A 23552-nucleotide genomic window follows, 5' to 3' on the forward strand; every position below is an offset into this window, starting at 1 on the left:
GCAGATCACCATGAAACATCAAAAAATATTATAACTTTGCAGCGTTATTTCGACAACCTCTTGACATGATATGTGACGCACATGGTGCCTATAGATTCCTTAGATCTTCTAATTTCATATCATATCTCCAGGATATTCATAAAAGTGAGCCCGCTACGGCCTCCAGAAATACGGAAGAAATACTGATGGCCATGACACTAAATTGAGTGAGTGCCATTTGTCTTACATTGCATCATTTGCAATGTGACTATTGCACAAGCATACATTAATATTACATTCTATTGCAAAAAATTAATATACTGGATTACATAACAGGGCTGGGCGATATATTGATATAAAAAATATCAATATATTTTTAAATGTGATATGGAATTAGACCATATTGCATATGTCGATATAGTTCAAAAAATGTTCTATCTTCATATATAAAGGCTGCTCTTACTAGGGTTTGTCATATTTAGTTCTTTTGTAATGTTCATTATTCTTTTCTCATATACATATATTGGGGCTTTGGGCTTTGACCATAGTCGTGTTTCCAGCAACAAATTTCTCTGCACATTTTGAAGTTTGCATGAGAAAAAGCTTGATTAAAATACCAAAACCAACCAAAAAACTTTCAAAAATGTAGATACAAGTTTTTGCTCGCTTGAGGTGGCTTTTTTATTTTTCGAAAAATAGTCACCGCGCTAAACGGGACATGGAAACGCTTTTCCGAATCTTTTACAGCACAAAGGTCAAGGCCCATTTTTGTGAAAACGATATCTCTCTGAGGGAAGTTCTTCAAATTGGTTTAACTGGACTCACTGATTTGATTTTGGAGGTCAAAGGTCAAGGTTTGATTTTAAGTTAATTGTGTTTTTCATGCTTCAGCAAATATAGTCTAAGCAGGAAATTGTGGGATTAGTTGTTGCTCTGAACCTTTTAATGTCCAACCAGCTCTCACTATGTCTGCTATTTAAGAGATTATATGTGAAACCTATATCTATATAATGTACTACATTCCATTTCTGCTTTAGATTCGAGTGCCTGAATCTTTAGTGTGCGCAGTGAAACCACCTGCTGCTGCGTGGTCAGATGTTTTTGGCTGGATTTTCCCTCCAAATTCAGCTACAAAATCTGGGTTTATCCTCGATATATTTAGGATTTAGCAGCGATGGAAGTGCTGTTAACAGGTTTTATTTCTGTTTTGGTACTGATATTTCTAATCCCCTCATACAGTAGCGTCTCCGGGGGCCCACATGGGGCCTCCCCAATATCATGGGTGCTCGGGGTTTAACCAGCAGGCCACCAGCTTTCTTGGAACCAAGAAACAGCTAAGAGGGAAGTCGGAGAAAGATTTCTCGGGTCGATTTGTGGACAAAATGTTCTTTGCGTGTAGCTGGAGATAGATCCACTTTGTCAGCTGTGTTTATCATCCCACCACGCCCAGAAACCTAATTGATGGATCACAAAATGTAAATAATTGTGTTCTATATTTGTGCCTTGAGCGGTACAAATAGACAAGGTTAATCCGCACATGATCCCTCGGCCCCAGAGTACATCCTGTCCCCGCGCTCCAAGAAAAACACCTTTTGTCAATGAAACGGGATTTGCGTTAGTGCCATCTGGACGGGAGCTCCGACTCCACTCAGCGTCTGATCCAGCGGGTCAGGATCTGGGATCAGACTGACCTGAGGAGGGAGGAATGGAGGACAAAGCGTGGCAGGTGGAGGCACTTTAAATAGATACGCATCAGATCGAAGACTTCACTTAATTAGATTTTGTCCCAGGTCACCTCAAACTGTCTCCAGTTACATTATTATAGGACGACTTTAAAGAACCACAAATCCTTTGATTGAAACAGATTGGGTTTCATTAAAACAACTAAATATCGCAAATAAAAAGGATCTTGTTTTTTAGTGCCTGCGGTCAAAATTTGGCCTTGAAAATCAAAGTCTCCTTCTTTTTTGGTTTAAATTTGCTGATATTTTCTAAACTATTGCTGACCGTTACAGCTCTGTTAAAATAAATGCAAGAGTATATTAAAATTGTTTTAAATATTGTTGTTAGGCTTTGGAAAATAGCTAAATCTCCCAATAGATGAATACAGTAATATGTGAATTCAGGATTTCTTTATTGGACCTATTTTGTAGCTGTATAACAATATAAATAATTAAAAAAAAGACTGTTTTATTTAAATTATTGTCTCTCTTTTGTAAAAATTGTTTTTTTTGTCTGTCTGTCTTGTAATTTATTTTTTGTTGGGTTTTTTGGGTATAATTTACTTATTTAATTTTTTGTTGTTTGTAGCTTTCTTATTCCACATGGTCTTCATTTTATGCCGTTTTATGTGTGAAATGAAAGAAAAATTTAAATTCAGTAGAATATGAAGGTTATAATGTGACTTTTATTCAATATTTAGTCTAACTAGTTTTTGCATGACTGTAATGTATATATTATGTTATTGTCTGGGTTATGCACTGGGTTTACATAAGTATGCAGCATCTGTACATGTTGACCTGAGATTATAAAAATGATTTATAGTAATCCTATCTTAAATTTTACATTAATACTATAGAGACATCACAGAAGAACTATAAATCTATAGGAGATTAAAATGCACGCTCACTGCCTACTATCAGTAAAAATAAACAATCCTTACCTATTGAATGACTGTAAATAATATTAGTTTTAAACCAGTTTACATGGGAATAAACACATTAATCACTGCTGCTATAATCGCTTTCCCATGACGTCTTCCTATACTCTCGCGCGCTCCCGTTCGCGCGCCCTCGCTACCAGCGTGCAGGTCCACGTGCGGTGGGCGGAGCCTCCGTCAGACGGCTATAAGGGGGCTCGGTCAGATGTGACCAATGAGAGCTCTTCATATAGGGATATATGTTTACATTGGGAGGTTCTACTGCGCATGTGTAATGAGGTCAAGCGAGGAACAACCATTCATGCTTTTAACTGGGATGTGTGGGTGAACTGGGAGGCAGTAAGGGTTATTTATCACCTGGAACACAGCGTTTTTAAATGTATTTTTACATTATGGAATTATATTTTTTCTAACCTTCATTTTAATTCTGACTTTTAGGGTTTCCAGAGGGAGGAAATGCTTAAATTTGTAGTATATTTATGACTAAATTTACCAAAAGAACACATTGCTAATAGATTGTAGCATCAAACGTCCCCAGTTTATTACTTGCATTAAGGCATTTTTTCCTTTTGCATTTCAAGTTTTATTAAATTGTATTTATACATTTACAAGTGAGGCATTATTTAACTAAATTTGCACTATACTTTGTATAAATTCCAGGACAGAAATCTGAACATAAATAATCGACCAGTGCATGAAAGAACACCACTTTTTAAAATCTTTTTATATTATGTTTTTCCTCATTTAAATACTTAAATCCAGACTTTTAGGGTTTCTAGAGGGAGAAAATGCTTAAATTTGTAGTATATTTATGACTAAATTTACCAAAAGAACACATTGCTAATAGATTGTAGCATCAAACTTCTCAGGTTTATCACTTGCATTCAGGATTTTTTCTTTTTGTATTACATGTTTTATTAAATTGTATTTATACATTTGCAAATGAGGCATTATCTCACTAAATCTGCACTACTTTGCATAAATGTCAGGACAGAAATCTCAACATAAATAATCGACCAGTGCATGAAAGAACACAGCTTTTTAAAAATGTATTTATATTATTTTTAACTTAATTTTAATGACTTAAATCCAGACTTTTAGGCTTTCCAGAGGGAGAAAATGCTAAAATTTGTAGTATATTGATGGCTAAATGTACCAAGAAAATAAAAGGAAGCTAACAGATTGTAGCATGACGTGTCTTTCTTGCACCAACTGTCTTCTAGAAAACGTCAGACTTGTATCTAAAACACTAAATCGCTGTTAAAAAACAAACCCGAAACAATCCACTTCTTACTTTAGTTTTAATTTTTTATTTGAGGTGCAACTGTCTAGTGCAATTGTAACGTCACATTTGTGATGGGCTGAGGAACATGCACAAAACATCGACATACTTCTGCTAGGCATTTTCCTTTTTTTTCTTGCCAAGTGTCTCATTATTGTGTTTAGCGCTCCAGTTGCACAGCGAGCAACTCAAAACACTTGGCTGTACAAAAAAAAAAAAGACAAAAAAAACCCCATTGTCATTCATGAAAAAAAAACAACATCAAACACGTCCCAAACGGTAAAATAGTCCAGATCATTTGTGAGTTAAGCGACAGCTGAGGAGAGTTCACATACAGTACGAGGCCGTGTGTCACTGCAGGAGAGACAGCATCTTAGTGTCGAGGTAAATAATCCTCTTTGTGTTCCCGCCCTGAGGAATGACATCACAGGTAGTTCAAAACCTGGCAAAACCATAGATATATATATACACACACATATATATATTTACATATTGAATAAGACAACTAAAAAAGCTTTATATATGTATCTATGGTTAGAAACCAGGCACTTGGCAGAGTTGAATTGGAAATTTTTGTACAAAGTTCACTACCTATAAACAGTCATGTCCTACTTATTTGCCTTTCCATCAAATTTTTTTAACAGGACATTAATTACATCAACAACAGAAAAAAACCTTTCCCTAAAAAAAACCAAAATGATTCCCTGCGTTAATGTTTAATGCTCCGTCTAAGAGCAGGGAGAGTGCGCCGAGGGGCGGGGACGGCAACGTGAACCTCGGAGAAGAACAAAGAGTTCTCGAAGTGAGCGATGAGGCGCGGCTAATATATATTATTTCTTTAGAACCTCCCTGTCGACTCTTCGGGTAAAGAAAAATGACTCCCATTCCAGATGGGGGTTGCGGTCGTCCCTTTTAATGCCGTCTGAAAAAAAGTGCAGGACCACAGTACTTAAAAAAACAAGATGAGTAAAAAATCGTGTGCTGATGGAGAGTGCGGGGGGGTTGAGAAAGGGGGGCGAAATAAGACGATGGCACACTTTCAGGTGACACGCTGACACCGAGGCGAGGGATTGGACACTGGCGAGCGTGTGGTGTCCCTTGATTGGCCGGCCCCTTCTGCTGGACCGGCGCTGTCCTTTTCCTTAATCGTCACGGCGATGAAGATTGTCTGAAGCAGGTAATAAAAGCGGACACCGGTGCAACTCCGTAGTCTTTAATTTAATGTGCAACAAAAGAAAAGTTTGTCTGGTTAAAAGTGTGCACTCCACGAGGCGGTGGCATAGTCGGTCTTGTTGCTAGAGTCAGTTCACAGTATGGCAAGACTCCTCCCTCCTCCTCCTCCTCCTCTTCTTCTTTCTTCCATCCCCTCTGTCTTTCATCACGAGGGGGCTCTACTTTCTGTGTTACGCAGACGTGCCCGAGTTCTGTGCGGAGGGAAGGATCTGCGTCCCGGCGGGGATGGGGAGCGGCGGCTGGCCGGTGGCGGTCGGGGAGCCGCCGGTCTGGACCTGCGCCTGGAACTGAGCCATCTGCTCGGGGCTGGCCAGGTTCTTCAGCAGGTTGTTCTCCTGCTCCAGCTGAGAGTTGCGCTCGATCAGCTCTTTGATCTGCTCCTTCAACACCTCCACCTCCTCGCGCACGGCGTACATCAGGTGACTCTTCACCAGGTCCTGAGGACGGAGACACAAAGAGGGATGAAGTCAGTGATGTCATTCAGAAGGACAAGGAGATCTTCTTCAACCACATTTTGACATACGGAAACGTTTTTATGTATATATGTATGTAAATATATCAATAATGAAACGATGATAACCAATAATTCTGCCTTTCACTGTAACTGTTTTTAATGTTTGTGCATGTGTTTTCTCTGTACTTTCGACATCAATGTCAATGATTCCTCAAGAAAATAAAGGATAAATAAAAATTAAATAATCATTTGTGTCATTTTCCAACTGGGATTGTGCATCTGTAAGAATCTAGTGTTATGATGTCAATTTATTGTTTTTTTTTTTAACATAATTTTATGGAAAACTGCCAAATTAGAGCCTGGCAGATGTATTGGCCGATCAAAGGCATATCCATTTTGGCAGTATTTGTGAATTTGTTCTTTGATATGCACATATATTAAAACTTTTGCTGATATCTAGCCATTATTTTTGATAATAACCAAAATCATTATCAAGAAAACCATGGGAAATGTCTAGATATCAGCTCTTAAATTAAATTCTTATGAGCTATTTTTGTTGTTGTCATTATATTTGTCCAAACAAATGTACCTTTAGCTGTACCAGGCATTAAAATGAACAAGAAACTTAAGAAAACAAGGGTGGTCTGATATTTTTTCCATGATTGTATAATGCAATAAACATTGTGTTCAAATTGTAAATATAATTTTTTAAGAAGTAGTTATGAACTTTCAGTATTGACATTTATTTTATTTCTAATTATTCTTTATTTCCTATTTCCTCGATTATCATTTCTAGAATTTGTTGAAAGCAATATATTGTAAATACTATTTTATACAGTTATATCACTGTGTGAGGACATAGAAAAGGTGTTTATTATCCCAAGTCAAAAATGAAATATATTAACTACTAGGATATAAATTGATCTTATCCTCCTAAAATCTGTGTCAGAATAATTATAATAATTAATAATTCCATATCTGTCAGGTCTGGCTCGAGTATAAAGAACACGCTACCATAGGCAGCAAAATATGAGTTTCAAAAAGTGTTTTTATGATGTTAGAAGAGAAAGATGTGCCTTTGTATATATTGCATTACTTTTTGTGCCTTAAATCTTTGCATGTAAAGTAATATTTAAAGTAGCTAGTGCTTTTGAGAGGCAATACGAAAGATAATATCGTGATACAGTGTGTCAACATTTCTTACTCCCCTCGTTCCAGTTTGGGAGGGATTTTGGACTGTTGGTCAAACGAGCAAGAGGGGCGTCACCTCGGTTCGGGGGAATCGTGACATGCATTTTTTTTCACTTTTTATCAATTAAAAGTGTGTTATTATAAAACGTTTTCTCATGTATGGATTTTAGTGCTTTTCTGCGATTGATATCACCGGGGTTTGGTTCTCTTCGGACAAAACAAGCAATTTCACAATGTCTCTTTAGTCTTTTTTTATTTAGTTTTATTGTCGGCGAGTTATTGACCATGGTAAAAATAGACGTCTTGAAAAAAAAAAATGCTTCTAAACGACAGTCTTCTTCAGAATATTGATATTAAATTATCCAACTCAGAAAAAAGACTCATGTTGAAACATTTGGAACATTTTTTTGGCATTGTGGCTTTGAGTGCATGCATCATTAATGAGCATTTTTGAACACTGTGAGGACTAAATGAGTATCTTTCTTCCTTTCTATTTGACTATGTAAAATGTAGTTTTGGCTCTTTTTTTACTCCATACATACACTTCATACAAGCTTCTACTAGCAAAAAATACTCTGGATGTAACTGCAGGAAAACTGACTCACAAACAGCCCGTTAAGGGGGAATTACCTGTGACACAGCAGACTAATTTTGCATATGGAAAACCCCATGCATGCAATAACGCCTCAGAAAAAGCTGGAACTGCTGTATAGTGCAGAGCCATGATGCTGTGTCTGCTGCTGAAGGAGGATTTGCGTTTAATAATCTGAGCATCCCCTCCTCTGTGGACCCGCCCCTCCTCCTCCTCCTCCTCCTCCTCCACCTCCTCCCTGCCCCAGCACGCAGCGAGGGAACAAAATGTTCCTGCACCGGGATGGGAGGAGCCAATCACCGGCGGAGTTATTTATACTGAGCTGCGGGGAGGCTGCTGCTTGCCTAGCAACACGGGACAGAGAGGGGGAGACGGTGCATGTATATGCATGAGCAAGAGGGAGAGGGGATAGCGTGTGAACCTTAGCCTGGCCCACTCCAAATTGCCAGCAGGACCGGAGGTCATCGGTCTAAATCGTGACAGAGCAGGAATCTCCTATTGCTTCTAATTAACAACGCAGCAGGTGCAGATATGCGGGAAATAATGCGGGTTTGACGCATCTGCAGCTAAATGTCACACAAAATACACATCTATGCTCCTCATTCATTCATTCATTCATTCATTCATTCAAATAGCTGCATGTCAACCTGCTAATCTCTGTATATAAAACCCTATCATTATCTTTAAAATATTACACAACTGGCACATACTACGTGACAAAGTCAGAGCATACAGTCAGGCAGCTCCTTGGTTTACGTAACACCGCTGGCATACATAAAGAGACGGGCCTATTTACAAACAGTGCCTGGATCAGAGATGCTTACCATTGCTTGTTCAATCTTGTTGTCAATGGCCACAACACTTGCACCGGAAGAGCTGCAAAACAGAAAGAAAAACAGGTTTTATTATTAACAGCATAACGTTGCGTTAGATGATTAGTGCAGGGTGGGTTTGATGAACTGGCTCCGTTACGCGACTGGCATTTGCGGATTTAAAAAGAGAGAAAAAGAGAGAAAAAAAGAGAGAAAAAAAGGCCTATAAGGGTGAGATTATGAAACAGTGATGAGGAAATGTATGTTGTATTAAAGTAAATGGAGGTGGGGAATGCGGGGTTCGATGGCGGAGAATCAATGAGGCATTTGAACGCACCGCACATCCCATATCACACAGAGAGATAATGCGCAGGAAAAGCTTAGAAACGTTACCTATTGTCAACCCGGACTGACGCACTCTCCTTCCCGAGCACAGAGGACAGAAACGATATCGAGAAATTCCTCAGTTGACAAACGCCAAGATCCATCGCCACCGTGTAACACTGGGAATTCATGCTATCCAGCCCATTAAAACCTCCAAAGGCGATTCTTCGGCGGCGCAAACTGGAAATCCAGCGGTATAAAAGTAGAAAAAATCGCGCATTATTAAGTGCAGGATGTCGGGTGTGCTCTCCGGGAGCGACCGCCGAGAGCTCGCAGCCGGGACGGAGCCACACAAAGACTGAGCTGCGGGGCTGCAGCTCCGCGCTCACCGCGGCTCCCTCTCGCTGGATAATGTATGCAGGGGGGAAACGGCGCCAGCGGCCGCGTGATTGGCGGAGAGGGGAGCTCATTAGCATAATATATGCGAGGAAACGCCGCGGATTGGAGGGAAGCTCCCTCATCGTAATAATATATGCAGCATCCCTCTACCTGCTGCAACGTCCTCTATAAAAGCCCGCATCCACCCACGGAATGAAAGAAAGAGGACTTAGCACAGTTATGTAGCAGTTTAGGACCAGAGAAGAAGAAAAAAAGTGAAGTCTATGTTACTCAAGGTTCATACACTATTTCAGTGATCAAATTCAAGCACTTTTAAGGTCCATTTTCAAGCTTTTCCAGGACTTTACAACGGTTGTAAGTTGCATTTTAGATGAGTATTTACATGCTAAAAGGGGTAATTTCACTCAACTATACCAACAGCGATGGTTTTACACTTTTAACAACCAAAAGTACAGTTTGCTAATCTCAATATTCAATTTATTATTTTTTTATTGAACATGTGATTATCTATAGTCAGATTGCAAGAGAAATACAGTAAGAATTTCAAGCATTTTCAAGCACTTTATCCAAAATCCAAGCACTTTTTTATACCTTGAAAATACAACATTAACATTAAAATTTAAGCATTTTCAAGGATTTCAAGGATTTCAAGAGGACTTCAGGTGATGGACAAACTTATACAAACTGATTGGCTGATGCAATGTCTCCACCTGTTGGCTTTAAGAGGTCACATAGACAAATAATGACACGACTGTCACACTGTAATTTGAGTGATCAATTGCCCGCAAGCTGACCTCAGATCTGTCCATTAAGTAAACACTCACACCGACAGTGTGTGCAGTGTGTTCAGTAGAAAAAAAAAAGAGATAAGAGTAGAAACAGTAGAAGGGTCTTTGTCCTCATTAGATCAGTTTGAATAGCTGAAATGGGAACACGCTGTTCTGTACAGTAACACAGGACCACCCCTCTGTTCTGTGTTACACTCTGATGTGTAAAACTATGATTCGCTCAACAGAAAATATTCTTTGCTTGTGTGGGTCACAATTATTCCTATAAATCTTGTTTAATCAGATAATTTGCTTCAAGAAAAAAATATGGTAACAATATTTTATTTGATGTTATTTACACCCATGATACATTGCCTGTCAAGATATCTGAACCCTAAGAAAAATGTGAAGGTTTAACAATGTTATGACATTTTATAGCCTAAATGATAGATTAATTAACTTATTGAACCAATATCTGAAAGATGACTCGATTAGGGTTAAAAAAAACACACAAAAAAACAATTCTCAGTAAGTCTGGTTGAGTGAAAAAGTCTCTACAATCTATCTATTGTAAAAAAAAATATATATATATATCTTTTTATCCAGATATCCTAGGGAACTAGAGGTATAACAAATGGTTACTTTCCTTTAACTTACTTTAATGAAAAAAACATAAAAATGCCCTTTTTTACTTGACAAATGACTTAAATTATGTAATGGTTAATTATCAAAACATCGCCAAGTTTCTTCATTAACTGACTCATCTTTTCAGCAATTTTCAATTAAAAAAATTGCCTGAAAAGTGCAAATAGTTCAAGTAGGTCAGTTAATGTATCCGTCAAATATGATTTTATTTTTTTAAAGCAAAAACGATTAAAAAAAAAATGTATTCCAGTGTCTCCAACGTGAATATTTGGTCAATTTATTGTCTCCTAAGATATTAAACTGAAGATGTTTGTACTGTTGGTCAGACATAAAAGACTTTTTCCAAAGATATCTAAAATAATTAGGAACATACTGAGCTGATAAGCTATTTTCATTTCTTTTGATTCGACCATGAGGTGTAAATTACTCAAGAAGCTGCTCAATATTGTGTAAAAAATGCTGAAAGAAAAACTGTCCGGTGTACTGTGGTGTGTTACACTACACAGACACATTTTAATTGAGCTGATCTCTAACTGCTGCTCATTCACACCTGTCATTGACTCTGACTGGACACACGTAAGAGCGTCAACAACAACGCTTTAAGATCTTTGACTTCACGTCAGGAGCTGCTTTCAGACACCTTTAAGCACCTTTAAGCTGTTATATATATATATATAAATATCTGTCTGTGTCTGGCTGGAACATCCAATGAGTCAAGTTCAGTTGGTGGAAGTGTGTCAACATGGGAGATCAGAAACCTCAAACTGTTCAGATGTTCATATTTTATGGTTTAGCTATTAAGGAAACGCTGATAGAATAGAGTGATTTTAGAGAAGTGGAAAATAATGGCTTGAGCGACTTCCTCTTTTTCTCTCTTACAAAAGGAGCAGTGTCACATGTATGTGCGGTTGTAGAGTTAAAAAATAAAAATAAATCTCTAGGATTCAATTCAAGGTCTGAATGGAATATTTTCTTTAGAAAATGAAAAATAAAAACATAGCCATAAACAGTTTAAAAAACAAATTATTGTCAAATTTCAAGTTCCAGCAACTGTTATTGCATGTGTGGAGGCATATAAATATATTAAAACATTTTAAATGAATTTAAAAAATTGCAAAATTTATCAGTCAGAAACTATTCAGATAGGAATTATAGTTTCCCACAGAAAAAATTAAAATTACATTTAAAATTAAAGCTTAAAATATTTAATCAAATCTACTTTATTCTTAAATTCACTTAACTAACCAGATCCTGTTAAAGGAACATTAAATTCTGCATTTTTCAGCGCAAATGGAAAGCCATGAATAACTCAGCAGAGACCAACGATCACGTGACAAAAATTCAGTAAAACTTGGACTGAACTGCAGGCTGCTTACACAGAGCAGAGAGGAGAGGACAAGAGAGGTTTAACATTGGAGGTTGGAAAGATCTAAAAAGTTCATTATGTATAACGTGTGGAACACTTGTGGGCACTTTAAGAAAATGTTTCATGTATAGATTCTAATTTTTTTCTTAAGAAAGTCAAAACTTTAACTTGCATATATATTTTTTCTAAAGATTTATGCCATTATAAGTGTGTTACACTGCACAAAAGATATTTTGAGCCATTTTCCAGCCATGATTGTGCTGTTTCAATAGAGCTGCAGGAGATATATACTGCAGCTAAAAACAAGGACACAGTGTAATAATGTAACAGGAGAAAAAAAAACACACACACACCTGAGACTGCTTGGGATTTAAGATAAATTGGGCTTTAAGGGCAAAACAAAAGTTGGTCAACTGCAGGAAAAACATCTCATTGTTGTTTGTGGATTTGATGTTGTATACATATTGGTTTATTGGGAACTGAAGTCTATTAGTGGCGCGATAACTGAGCGAAGGGAAGTAAACATGAGCTAATTAGATTAACTGATGGACTGGAACATGATGCTCATGTCTGGCAGTTGAGCTTGGCGGAATAAATTCAACTAGATAAGTTTTTTGTCTGGATCTATCCGTGTTCCACTGAATGAACATCAGCCAGCCTCACTTTCATGCTCACACACAGTCAGGCGGAACAACATGCATGTGCAGAAGCAAGAACATTGTGTCCTCGAACACACCGGTAGCCCCTCGAGGGCGGCTGATCGGCAGTATGTGCATGCTTGATGCTTTGCTGCAGGTACATTTGCAGGTAGAGTTTCCTGCAGGTCGCGCTCGAAACGCCAGACGGAAAAAACAATCAGCTACCACAACAATCAAGACGGATAGAACGACACAAAGCCCCTCGTTAAATCCCCGGGCCTGACCCCCGCCACGCCGGCGACGACCCCTGACAACACCACAGCCATCGTTACCTCTTCAGATGCTTCTCCAGCTCCCAGAAGAGCAGCTTCACGGCCATGGCGTCCCTGCCAGGCGCTCCTCCTGCCCCGGGCAGCCCCTTCTCTCTCATTGATGCTAAAACACAAACTCCGACCAAAACCAGAGGGCCTCCGCCACCCGCACCCCCCAAAACAAACCCGCCGCCTCTACCACTGCACCTCCTCAGTCCTCCTGACCTCACGCCCTTTGGCCCCCGACCCCCTGCTCCCCTTAGCTGTGGGACATTCTCATAAGGGGAGCCTGATCAACAATGGAGGACGGGGATGAGAGTGTGCATGTGCGTACAACGGGTCTCCTTCCGATTGCCCCGTTTTGCTAATCTTGCATCCCATATAGCCTCTCAGACGATTGGATGCATGGTGAGGGGAGATAGGTGGGTGCGATGTGATGTCACGGGCATAAGGAGTCACGTCACCTCCCCTTCTGTTGTTACATAAACTGTCGGCAGAGATTAAGGTGATCCGGCCAATGGGATGAGCTACTTTTGACCACACACCCCGCTCGCACGCCAACAAGCCACACCCGTCCATTTCTCCAACATCACGTCTTCCTGTTTGTTTCCTGCAACATCCTCTCTGATGGAGATGGCTTCTCCCTTAAATTCCCTCTATATAATATATAATATAATAATAATAATAATAATAATAATAATATACAGGGTTCGTACACTTTAGCAGTTGTCAAATTCAAGCATTTTTCAAGGACTTTCAAGCAGTATCCAGTATCAGTTCAGTTCAGTTCAGCATTTTTTTGTGTGAGTAACACAACAAAGTAAACTCAAAAACAAATACATCCAATGAGAATAATCAAAACAAAAAAACAAAAAAATAGCAATAGTCAAAACAAAAGCTGTATTGTGAACGCAACATGTCCGAAAAGGAGTAGGATGAAGCATATGCTTATTTAAACCTACCCCTTCTCCACTACTCAATTAACACCTTTTTCCCCCCTAAACATACATATTTAAATAGTACATATTTACAAAAAAAAAAATATTTTGAAAATAAATAATAAGTTTATTACACCTGTTGTAAACTGCATGTTTTAGATGAGTACTTACATACTAAAAGGGGAGATTTCACTTAACCATACCAACAGCGATGGTGTTACACTTTTAGGAGGAATGGTCTTCATTTCAGATAGGCTACTCATTATTCTTTACATTGAACATGTGATTATCTATAGTCTATAGATGGATATAGTCAGATTGCAAGAGAAATACAGTAAGAATTTCAAGCATTTACAAGCACTTTATCCAAAATCCAAGCACTTTTACACCTTGAAAATACATTTAAATTCAAGCATTTTCAAGGATTTCAAGCACCCGTCCGAACCCTGAATATAACACCAACCATGCACCTCCTGCAACCCTCACATTTCCTCACGCTCTCTTAAGGAGAATGTGTATGTTGCACCCGCCTCTAACCGTCCTGTCGCTCCACATCAGTGGATGCACACTGGACACGTACACACTCGCAGCATGGCTCTCCACTGGAGCATGCCTCACGTGTAACTCCACGTTAGCGAGCAAAAAGGCTCCCACGCGGACGCACATTACATTCTGAACAGTGGTGGTGACAAGAAAACTTAAAGCATCAACAGGGTGAAATTAAAAAAAAATGTGAAAGCGTGGAGTGGAGGGAGCGTAGAGAACAAAGGGAGGACAGGCCGGGGCGAAGACGGGAACACAAGATGGCGGTTTGTTGGTGGGATTGGGCTCAATGCATGCAGTGAAAATATTAACCTCATTAGGTGGAGGTCACGTCTTCTATTCTTCCCTCCACTGTATGTGTCACTAATCCAAGGAATAGTAAACAGTGCGAAACAAGTTTTATTTTGTTTTACAGAACGGGAAAACGTCTCTAAAAGTGTGATTGTCAACATGCGACTTAGCGTGTCTGCTTCTATTGATTAGTACAACATGTACCCTATATGATATCTGTACATTGTGTACTTTCAGGGTTGGGGTCATGTACGCATGCCCGCTCAGAACAAAAGGCTCGAAACTCGTCTAAAGCGGAGCTGATGTGGAGACGGTCGACTTTAAGCCAATCGCTGACCGTGCAACAGAGCGGCGCAGCCAATAGCGAGAGGCCTCAACGTCACCGCATCACAGATGGGATGCTTTCATTCATTATGTATCCACGTCCAGCTAAAGCTTGTGTACGTGGCATGTGCAAAGGCCTGACCCATATATTACCTAACCACTATGTTAAAGCTTATTGTATACATGTGGGAGACTTAGTTACTGGACAACAATAAACATGCTGCAGGGAAAAGTAGTGATCATGTAATAATAATAATAATAATAATAAGAGGGCTGCTCCATTACTGCAAAAATCATTATCACTATTATATTAAGAAGATTTTGTACCATTTCAAGTTATATTTAGATTACTCATTGAATTTGGAACTACAATGCAATATATCTTTTTTATTATTATTTATATTTCATAAAAAAATGTAATAATCAGTTAAATATGCATACTGATTTAAATATAAAAATTTTAAAAATTGATAAAAGTTAGTGCACTTTGACAACTCACTGAAAACTACTAAATATATCAATTGAATATATGAAAATATTAATATTTTTTTAATCAAATATGTTGTAATGTTCTGCCACAATCCACTGCATACTAATATATATTCAATTTATAATAATGAAAAAAAGTACAATTTTATTCAACTTCTCAAAATAGTTTAAGCCAAAATTGAAGAAGAAGAAGAAGAAGAAGAAGAAGAAGAAGAAGAAGAAGAAGAAGAAGAAGAAGAAGAAGAAGAAGAAGAAGAAGAAGAAGAAGAAGAAGAAGAAGAAGAAGAAGAAGAAGAAGAAGAAGAAGAAGAAGAAGAAGAAGAAGAAGAAGAAGAAGAAGAAGAAGAAGAAGAAGAAGAAGAAATTTGATTAACCTGTCAGCCCTAAATAATTTGATTTATTTGAAGTGGACTTTATAGCCAAATGTAAGTTTTCCTAGTTGGCAAGGCAACTGTGATGCTGATCAGCCAAGCTATTAGGCTTCATCAGTTGGTAACAAGCTCTCTCTGAAGCCTTCACACATCTTCACACATCACAAAATTCTTTCAGCTGCAGACACGTTAATCACTTCTCTACCTTCTTAACAAACGCTCCCCAGACTTAAAGATTGAACAGATCTGAGTAGAGATGAAGTGGTGGTGTTCATCTTGCCACACCCTGCCCAGCTTACATAAGGGCGGGTGTGCAGCCACAGTGGCAGCAGACGATGTGGACCAATAATGACACAACAGATGGTTCTTGCATTGCTCACATTGTTAAAAATATAAAGTTTCATTGCATAGACGCAGTGGAAAGTGACACCTATCTTTAAAATCGTTGTTTTAGCCTCTTAGCTTGGGGAAAACATTTTTTTTTTACTGCTTGGGCTTCTGTTTATTACAGATGCTAAGCAGTTACGCCTCAAGCATTGTTTTTAATCACACTTTAATTAACAGATATATAAATATTTTACATTAAGATGATTATCATTTTTGGATTAACAGTTTTCTGAAATCAAATATATGGACGCAAAAGGTTAGTAAGAAAAACATCTAAATGTGGATTTTTCTCCACTCGTATGAAAGAAGACACTGTTCAATGAACAATATTTAAATTTGAAAATCAATGAGAGATCATAGAATACGGTCTAATCTCAAATATGTCATCATAAATCAATTTCAAGCACTTTTCAAGGTACATTTTCAAGCTTTTCCAGCAGCATACAGTTGTGGTACATTAGATATCTATATAAATACATACAGAAGTGATTATTTTACTTCTTAATCACATTAGATTAGATATTATCATGCTCTAAACAAGCAATTATGTTTCATAGCAGCATTCTACAGAACTAGATTAAGGAAAATGCAAGCACTTATCAAACCCTGGACTATAAATACATGGAAAAAATTATTAGACCATTTTTTTCTTCAATATCTTGTTAATGTAATGCCTGGTACAACTAAAGATATACTATACTTTTTCTTTTAAAGAATTCCACGTTTCTGTTTCTTTCCACATGCAGTCATTGAAAAAATGATTAGACCACCCTTGTTTTCTTCAATTTCTTGTTCATTTTTATGCCTGGTACAACTAAAGGTACATTTGTTTGGAAAAATATAATGATAATATGTATAATGACAATAACAACAAAAATGGCTCATAAGAGTTTAGTTTAAAAGCTGATATCTAGACATTTCCCATAGTTTTCTTGATAATAACCAAAATCATTATCAAGACAATCATGGAAAATGTCTAGACATCAGCTTTTAAACTAAACTCTTATGAGCCATTTTTGTTGTTATTGTTATATTCATCCAAACAAATGTACCTTTAGTTGTACCAGGCATAAAAATGAACAAGAAATTGAAGAAAACAAGGGTGGTCTAATAATTTTTTCCATGACTGCATGTGGAATAAAACAAAAATGTGGAATTCTTTAAAAGAAAAAGTATACTCTCTATCTTCTAAGGTAGAAAAAAGATTGAGAACGTCTGTGTCATGAGGTAAAATAAACCAAAATCTCTATATGCAAACGTTTTATAAGCCAAAAAAACATGAAGAGAGGCGTTTTAGTGATAAGATGTGTCAGAAAAAACGCCAAATTTGTCAACAGGAAGTTGACAAATTTGAACCAAAATCTCCTAGACTTCAGAGGTTTAAAAAAATGTGTTATTGTGACAGGCCTACATATTCCTTGCTAGGGTTGTCAAAAGTATTGATACTCAAAAAAGTATCCGGATACGATACTCATTTTCAAAAGTATCGACACCCCCCCTGTGCACAGCATACAACCTCAAAATATTGTTATAATGTAAACATATATAAATAAACATTTTATGGGCCACAAAACCATGAAGAGAGGCAACAAGAAAAACGCCAACAGAAACCTCAATGCCCGCTTGTGTATTTGCTGTACATACACTAGAAGGCATTGACCAAAATCCACATTCTCTCCCACAAAAGCCTCCAGCTGAGTGTAAGTAACGCTTCCGCCTCACTTTTATTGTGCAGTTTGAGTGAAAGTGGAGCTGGGTCATCACTCAAGCTGCTGTGTGTGGTCTTGAAAGGAATCCAACTAGCGTAAGTTGTAAGAAAAGTGTTTTATAACAGGCGACGTCACAAAGCAATTTGCAAGTAGGAGACTAAAATAGATGTCAGACATTATAATACTGGCTTTACTTTTTTTTTTTTTTTTTATATCCCTCCTTCTCTCCTTCCATCCCGCTTTGTGTGCCGCTCTGTGATTGGCCCGCCTCCTTCCGCATCACTTGTCCTCAAGCAGTTGGGAGACATGAGCTTGCGCGTGCGTGTCCCGGTTGTGTGTCAGGCATGTTTGCAAACTGGCGGGATCCGGTTTCGGAGGCTTTTGCACACTGGCATTTAACACAGAGGAGAACCAGGGCCGACAGCAAGATCAAGCGCTCTAAATACACACACACGCACACACACATTGACAATTAAACATGTTTGTATTTGTAGGTGAAAAGTGAGAATTGCATAATATAATTTGGACCTGCAGCATGCAATCATTTCTCGAGTTATAATTCATGACTAAGCGAAGTAGGTAGCCGGAAAAAGCAGCCTTGGACTTGTTTGCAACGTGGGATGATCTTTGCCCAAACACAGACAAAACAAAGAGCGGGAACGCCCAGAAGTCGAGCAGCTCTCATGGCATCACAGGGCTGCAGGGCAGCGGCTCCATGGAGCGTAAGTGAATCGGTCTCTGCCATGCACGCAATGCCTTACATAACCAGCCTCTGCCATATGGGCCACAGAGGAAGACTCAGACTATAGACTGGAGGAAAGAGGAGACTGTGCTGGTTAAGTGATGCTGCAGACATACCTATCAATCCTCACCTACTATCAACAAAATGTTTTAGCAAGGATTAGGGTTGTCACGATACTAAAATTTTCAACTCGATACCGATACTCAGGAAAATATTCGATACTCGATGCCATTTTCGATACCACAAGGATGAAAACAAAGACCCCAAAAAACAGAAATATTTGTATAAACAAGAAAAAAGCAACATGTAAAAATTAACAGAACCACAGGTTAGATATTTATAACAAAAATCAGTAACTAAGTAACTAAGTAAACAAGAAACTGCAACTATGATAACAAGCTTCAGGTCTGAGGTAGTGCAAAAAATAAATAAATACAATAAACGATGACATTATAACAATATTAAGGTTGTATGCTGTGCACAGGGGGGGTATCGGTACTTTTGAAAATGAGTATCTTATCCGGACACTTTTGTCGATACTTTTGACAACCCTAGCAAGGAATATGTAGGCCTGTCACAAAAACACATTTTTTAAACCTCTGAAGTCTAGGAGATTTTGGTTCAAATTTGTCAACTTCCTGTTGACAAATTTGTCAACTTCCTGTTGACAAATTTGGTGTTTTTTCTGACACATCTTATCACTAAAACACCTCTCTTCATGTTTTTTGGCTTATAAAACGTTTGTATATAGAGATTTTGGTTTATTTAACCTCATGACACAGAAGTTCTCAATCTTTTTTCCACCTTAGAAGTTAGAGAGTATACTTGTTCTTTTAAAGAATTCCACATTTTTGTTTTTTTCCACATACAGTCATGGAAAAAATTATTAGACCACCCTTGTTTTCTTCAATTTCTTGTCCATTTTAATGCCTGGTGAACTAAAGGTACATTTGTTTGGAAAAATATAATGATAACAACTATCTCTGTTCGAGTCTCTGTCGATATTGTTGTGACAGGCCTAGAAATATGTGATGTATAAAAAAAGATTATGTAAAGAGGACACACTCCCATGCATGAAAAATATCCAAAAACTGGAGGTGAAGCCAATAAAATTGCTAGTTTGTTACAGTCCAAAACCTGAAAGATGTTTAGTTTAATATAACATAAGAAAACTCAAATTCTTTGCAATTTAGCAGCAAGTTGAACTTGAAAAGTACAAAAATATAAATTATCATACAATTTTGACATTTCCGTTGGTCCTTGAACACACCACATGTGACGAACATTTTTGTCCGAAATAACCAAATCCAAGCTGAAAATAGTGATATTTCATCCGAATAACTTCATTCTACATGTCTCTTTTAAAAATCAGCCAAAAAATAAATTGCTTTACCAACCGAATCGTGAAAAAACAACATTTAATTCTGTGCTCCTCAGTGCAACTAGGAAATCATGAATGACTTGGCTGAGTCAAGTGAAAAAATGTCAAGAATTTTTGACTGAACTACAGGCTGTTTACACAGACCTGAGAGGAGAGCACAAAACAGGTTGTAAAAATAATGTAATATAATTGTAAATTAAATTTTTAAGATGATTTATGGCTTTATAACTATTATAATGGACAAAAAACCTTCTGGTTATGATTGTGCTGTTTCCATAGAGGAGCAGGATGGATACGAACCTGAAAGTTGGGACACTGTCTAAATAAAACAGAATAAGAACCTTCTATAATGATATTTTTATTATTATTATCATTTTTTTAATTATTATTTTACAAATATCCAATTAAAAACTACACAAAGACATCATTTATTTTCAAATAGATGAAAACTTGAAATTATGTAATTTAAAAATATATATATTTTTATCAATATATATTATCATTTAACTTTATATCAGGCTTAATTCTTCCATGTATGTGCCCAAACAAAAATAAAACAAATAAATTTAAGCCTAAAATCAATCAGGTGAAAATCAATCCACGTATCTTTTTCTCCTCTTGCTTCCACTTCTGTCTACATGCCACACAAACTGGCAAGAATGCTGTTATTTTGTACATTTGTTTTAGCAAAAAGCACACGATTTCACACCCATTGTCATTTCTATTACATAAAAGTGGGATTCAAGAGGGGTAATCTCGCTGCCATCCATGCGTTACAATAAAGATTACACAATCAAATCTTACACAACCTCCCAACACACTGACTACATTAAAAACGTCACAGGAAGTTGTGCCCCATTCACATGGACCTGCACAGTGTTTGTGTTTAATGGGCTCCATGTCAATGTAAACAGTCAGAAAGCTCACTGTCGCTGCGCTAACACTGAAGATCTTCTCAGCGGCTGTTGAGAAACTTTGCTCGAGGCGCTCTGTGGCGTTCGCTGTTCATGCGGTGCCTGAATGTGTTTTCACAGTAGGAAAGGGTCGAGGCTCTGACTCAAAACAATCAGTTGAGTTATTATTTTTATTATCTTTACTGCTCCCTACCACGAAGTGTCACTTTCAGGCATGTTTTTCTTACAGCAGTCATGTTACTGTGGATGACAGTTTCCCTTGAAAAATAACCCGAAGACTCTTTCGTGAGAGATAATTGGTGGACGGATTATAGAGACTCAACAAGTACCAGCAAGACACAACCCCTGCCTGCTTTATGGGGGTGACGTCCCATTGCTTTTCTATTCAACAAAGCCTCACGTTACATTCATTTATTTGCAAGGAGTAAAATGCTCCAGCAGATTCTCCCGTTTCATTTGTTTCCAGTTGAAGTATTATTACCACCAGTGTGTTCGCCTGTCTCAAACTACAGCAGTAAGGTTTAAAAGTGTGTTTATTTTAAGACAAAACACCCACAGACATGAGAGAGCCTGATATATGGCTAAATAAAACACCAAGCATGATTCTCTGGTGTCTCAGGTGATTTCAATCGTGGGAACTGAACAAAAAAACAAAAAAAAGAAGAGTTTGCTGCCATTTCTGCGATTTAAAGCACAGAAACAAATTAACGTAATATTACATGAATGTAGAGTTATAATATAAACTATAGATATGTATAACTATATGTTTAACACATTTCTTTTTTTTAATTAAATTGTTATTTATTTTTTTATTTTATTTTGAAATTATTGCTTCCTACCCAGGCACTATTTCCTTTAAACAAAAAAATTAAAACCTAAGCACTTGCTGAAATTACACCATTTATCGTAGCCAGAGACTGTAAAGGCTGCATTTGTCATCGGATTTCCGAATTTTCCGACTGTCCTTGAACACATCACGTGACGAACGCTTTCTTTAGGAAAAATGACAAAATTGTAGCTTAAAATAATCAATCATACCTCACCAAAATTACTTTTTTCTGTAGGTCTCATTGAAAATTCGGCCAAAAATAAATAATTTGTAAAAATAACAACAACTTTAAATTCCACGCTTCTCAGTAGAGATGGGAAACCATGAATGCTTTGGCTGACACCAACAAAAATGGAAAAAGAAAAAGAGAGGAGGTCCATTTTTGTAATATTGTGGGCACTTGGAAATCTAGAATCCTCTTTATTTCGCAATTCTTATAAATTAAAATCTAAAAGTAATGCGTTTTTCACACTTATTGTCATGATTGTGCTGTTTCCATAGAGGTGCAGAAGTTATGAAGTCAGGTGCAAAAAAAACATAAAACTGAGCTACAGAAGGAACCTGAAAAAGATTTAATTCATTCAGTGGAAGGCTACAGTAGTTTAGTATAGATAGAGTATAGATTGTTCTGTTGCATGACAGAATGAAGAAAACAACACTACAGGTGTGAAAACTAATCGTGACATAACCAGTATAAACCAGTAATCTTGCCTCTCCTCCTCTTTGTTCATATTTCCCTGAGCACGAATGCCTGAAGCGAAAAAAACAGCAGTTAAAATGTGTCTCCGACTTTTTTTTTTTTTTTTTTTAAACACCTACCATTTCACACACATGTACACACACTATAAACCATCCTGACGGCTGAGCTTATAAACTGCTACTGAGAAAGGCATGCACGGACACATATTACATCCTCTCTTGAAGAATCTGCAGCTCCACATGAAGGCACAAGGCAAGCAAACGTGACACCCGTCTACTTGGCCCTGCACCCCCCCACCCCCCACCCCCACTCTCTCCAAACCCCCACCCTTTTAGGCTAAAACTGAACCTGCCAGAACCGGGTGATGTTCTGATCTGGCTGCATTCTCATAATCATACGCATATCAAGATGTACTTTAAGGAACAACAGCAGAACCAGAAAATGTTCCAATGTCATCTCAACTAAGACTCAAACATGAAGGAGTCTGAACTAACGTGCACGTGGTGCATGCATAAATAAGGAAGTAAGAGCACAAGTATACAAAATAAAGACCCTAAAACAAGCTTTAAGGGGGAGATAGCAGGTCAACAGTTGATGATACTCATAAGTTATATACATCATATGAAAGCTGAAGATTAATTTGAGATGCAGCTCAGCACTGTGTCCATTTTTTCCAGTCTTAAATCTGTAACCATGCTGAAATTTGGTATCAAAAACTTTTCACATTTTAGAGATTTCTACAAGAATTAAATTACTTGTTGGTTTGATGGTGAGCACTTTGGTTCTGGAAACTGTCCCCTGAATGCCCATGAAAACAGGTTATTTTATTCAGTGCCCATAAAACCTATTTGGATTTGGATTACTTTGAAAATGGGCATGTTTCTCTGTTAACTTTCGTTCCAGACATCCAGTTGTAATATGCCATTAAGGATGGCTGAGACATTAAAAGTATATCGTTAAAAAATGTGGCTTAAAACTGGAAAAAAGTACATTCATGACAGCATCGGTATCTTTCAATATGTTAAAGTTACATATAATAATTTTAAACTGTTCATCAATCATCAAAATAGTTGATTTTTTTTCTTGATGGGCTAATTAATTGTTTTGGCAAAGGTTTTACAGAAGCAAAAAAAAATAATTAAAAAAAAAAGAAAAAATTAAATGAAAAGAGTTTAAGTTTAAATATATATATTTAAGAGTTTGGTATGTAACAATAATAATAATAATATCAGTTGAAAGATATTATGGGCCGATATCGGCCTATCAAAGGCATATGGGTATT

The 23552-nt window shown here is 37.5% G+C and overlaps 1 protein-coding gene across 4 annotated transcripts in view; it reads right to left on the reverse strand.

Moving 5' to 3' along the window:
• Positions 1 to 3922: 3922 nt before the first annotated feature.
• Positions 3923 to 23552, reverse strand: part of zgc:65895 (uncharacterized protein LOC393546 homolog) — a 35308-nt gene continuing 15678 nt past the window's right edge. For 3 of the 4 annotated variants that reach the window (XM_059327822.1, XM_059327820.1, XM_059327819.1), the window contains 2 exons: positions 8215 to 8266; positions 3923 to 5590 (listed from right to left, as the gene is read on the reverse strand). In XM_059327822.1, coding sequence (XP_059183805.1) covers positions 5324 to 5590; positions 8215 to 8266 — 319 coding nt within the window. In that variant the 3' untranslated portion in view covers positions 3923 to 5323. Of the gene's footprint in view, positions 5591 to 8214; positions 8267 to 8595; positions 9082 to 23552 lie in introns of those variants that run through there. The other variant, XM_059327821.1, reaches the window with a different exon arrangement.

This window comes from Centropristis striata, chromosome 24 (genome assembly GCF_030273125.1).
Source record: "Centropristis striata isolate RG_2023a ecotype Rhode Island chromosome 24, C.striata_1.0, whole genome shotgun sequence".
Taxonomy (NCBI): Eukaryota; Metazoa; Chordata; class Actinopteri; order Perciformes; family Serranidae; genus Centropristis; species Centropristis striata.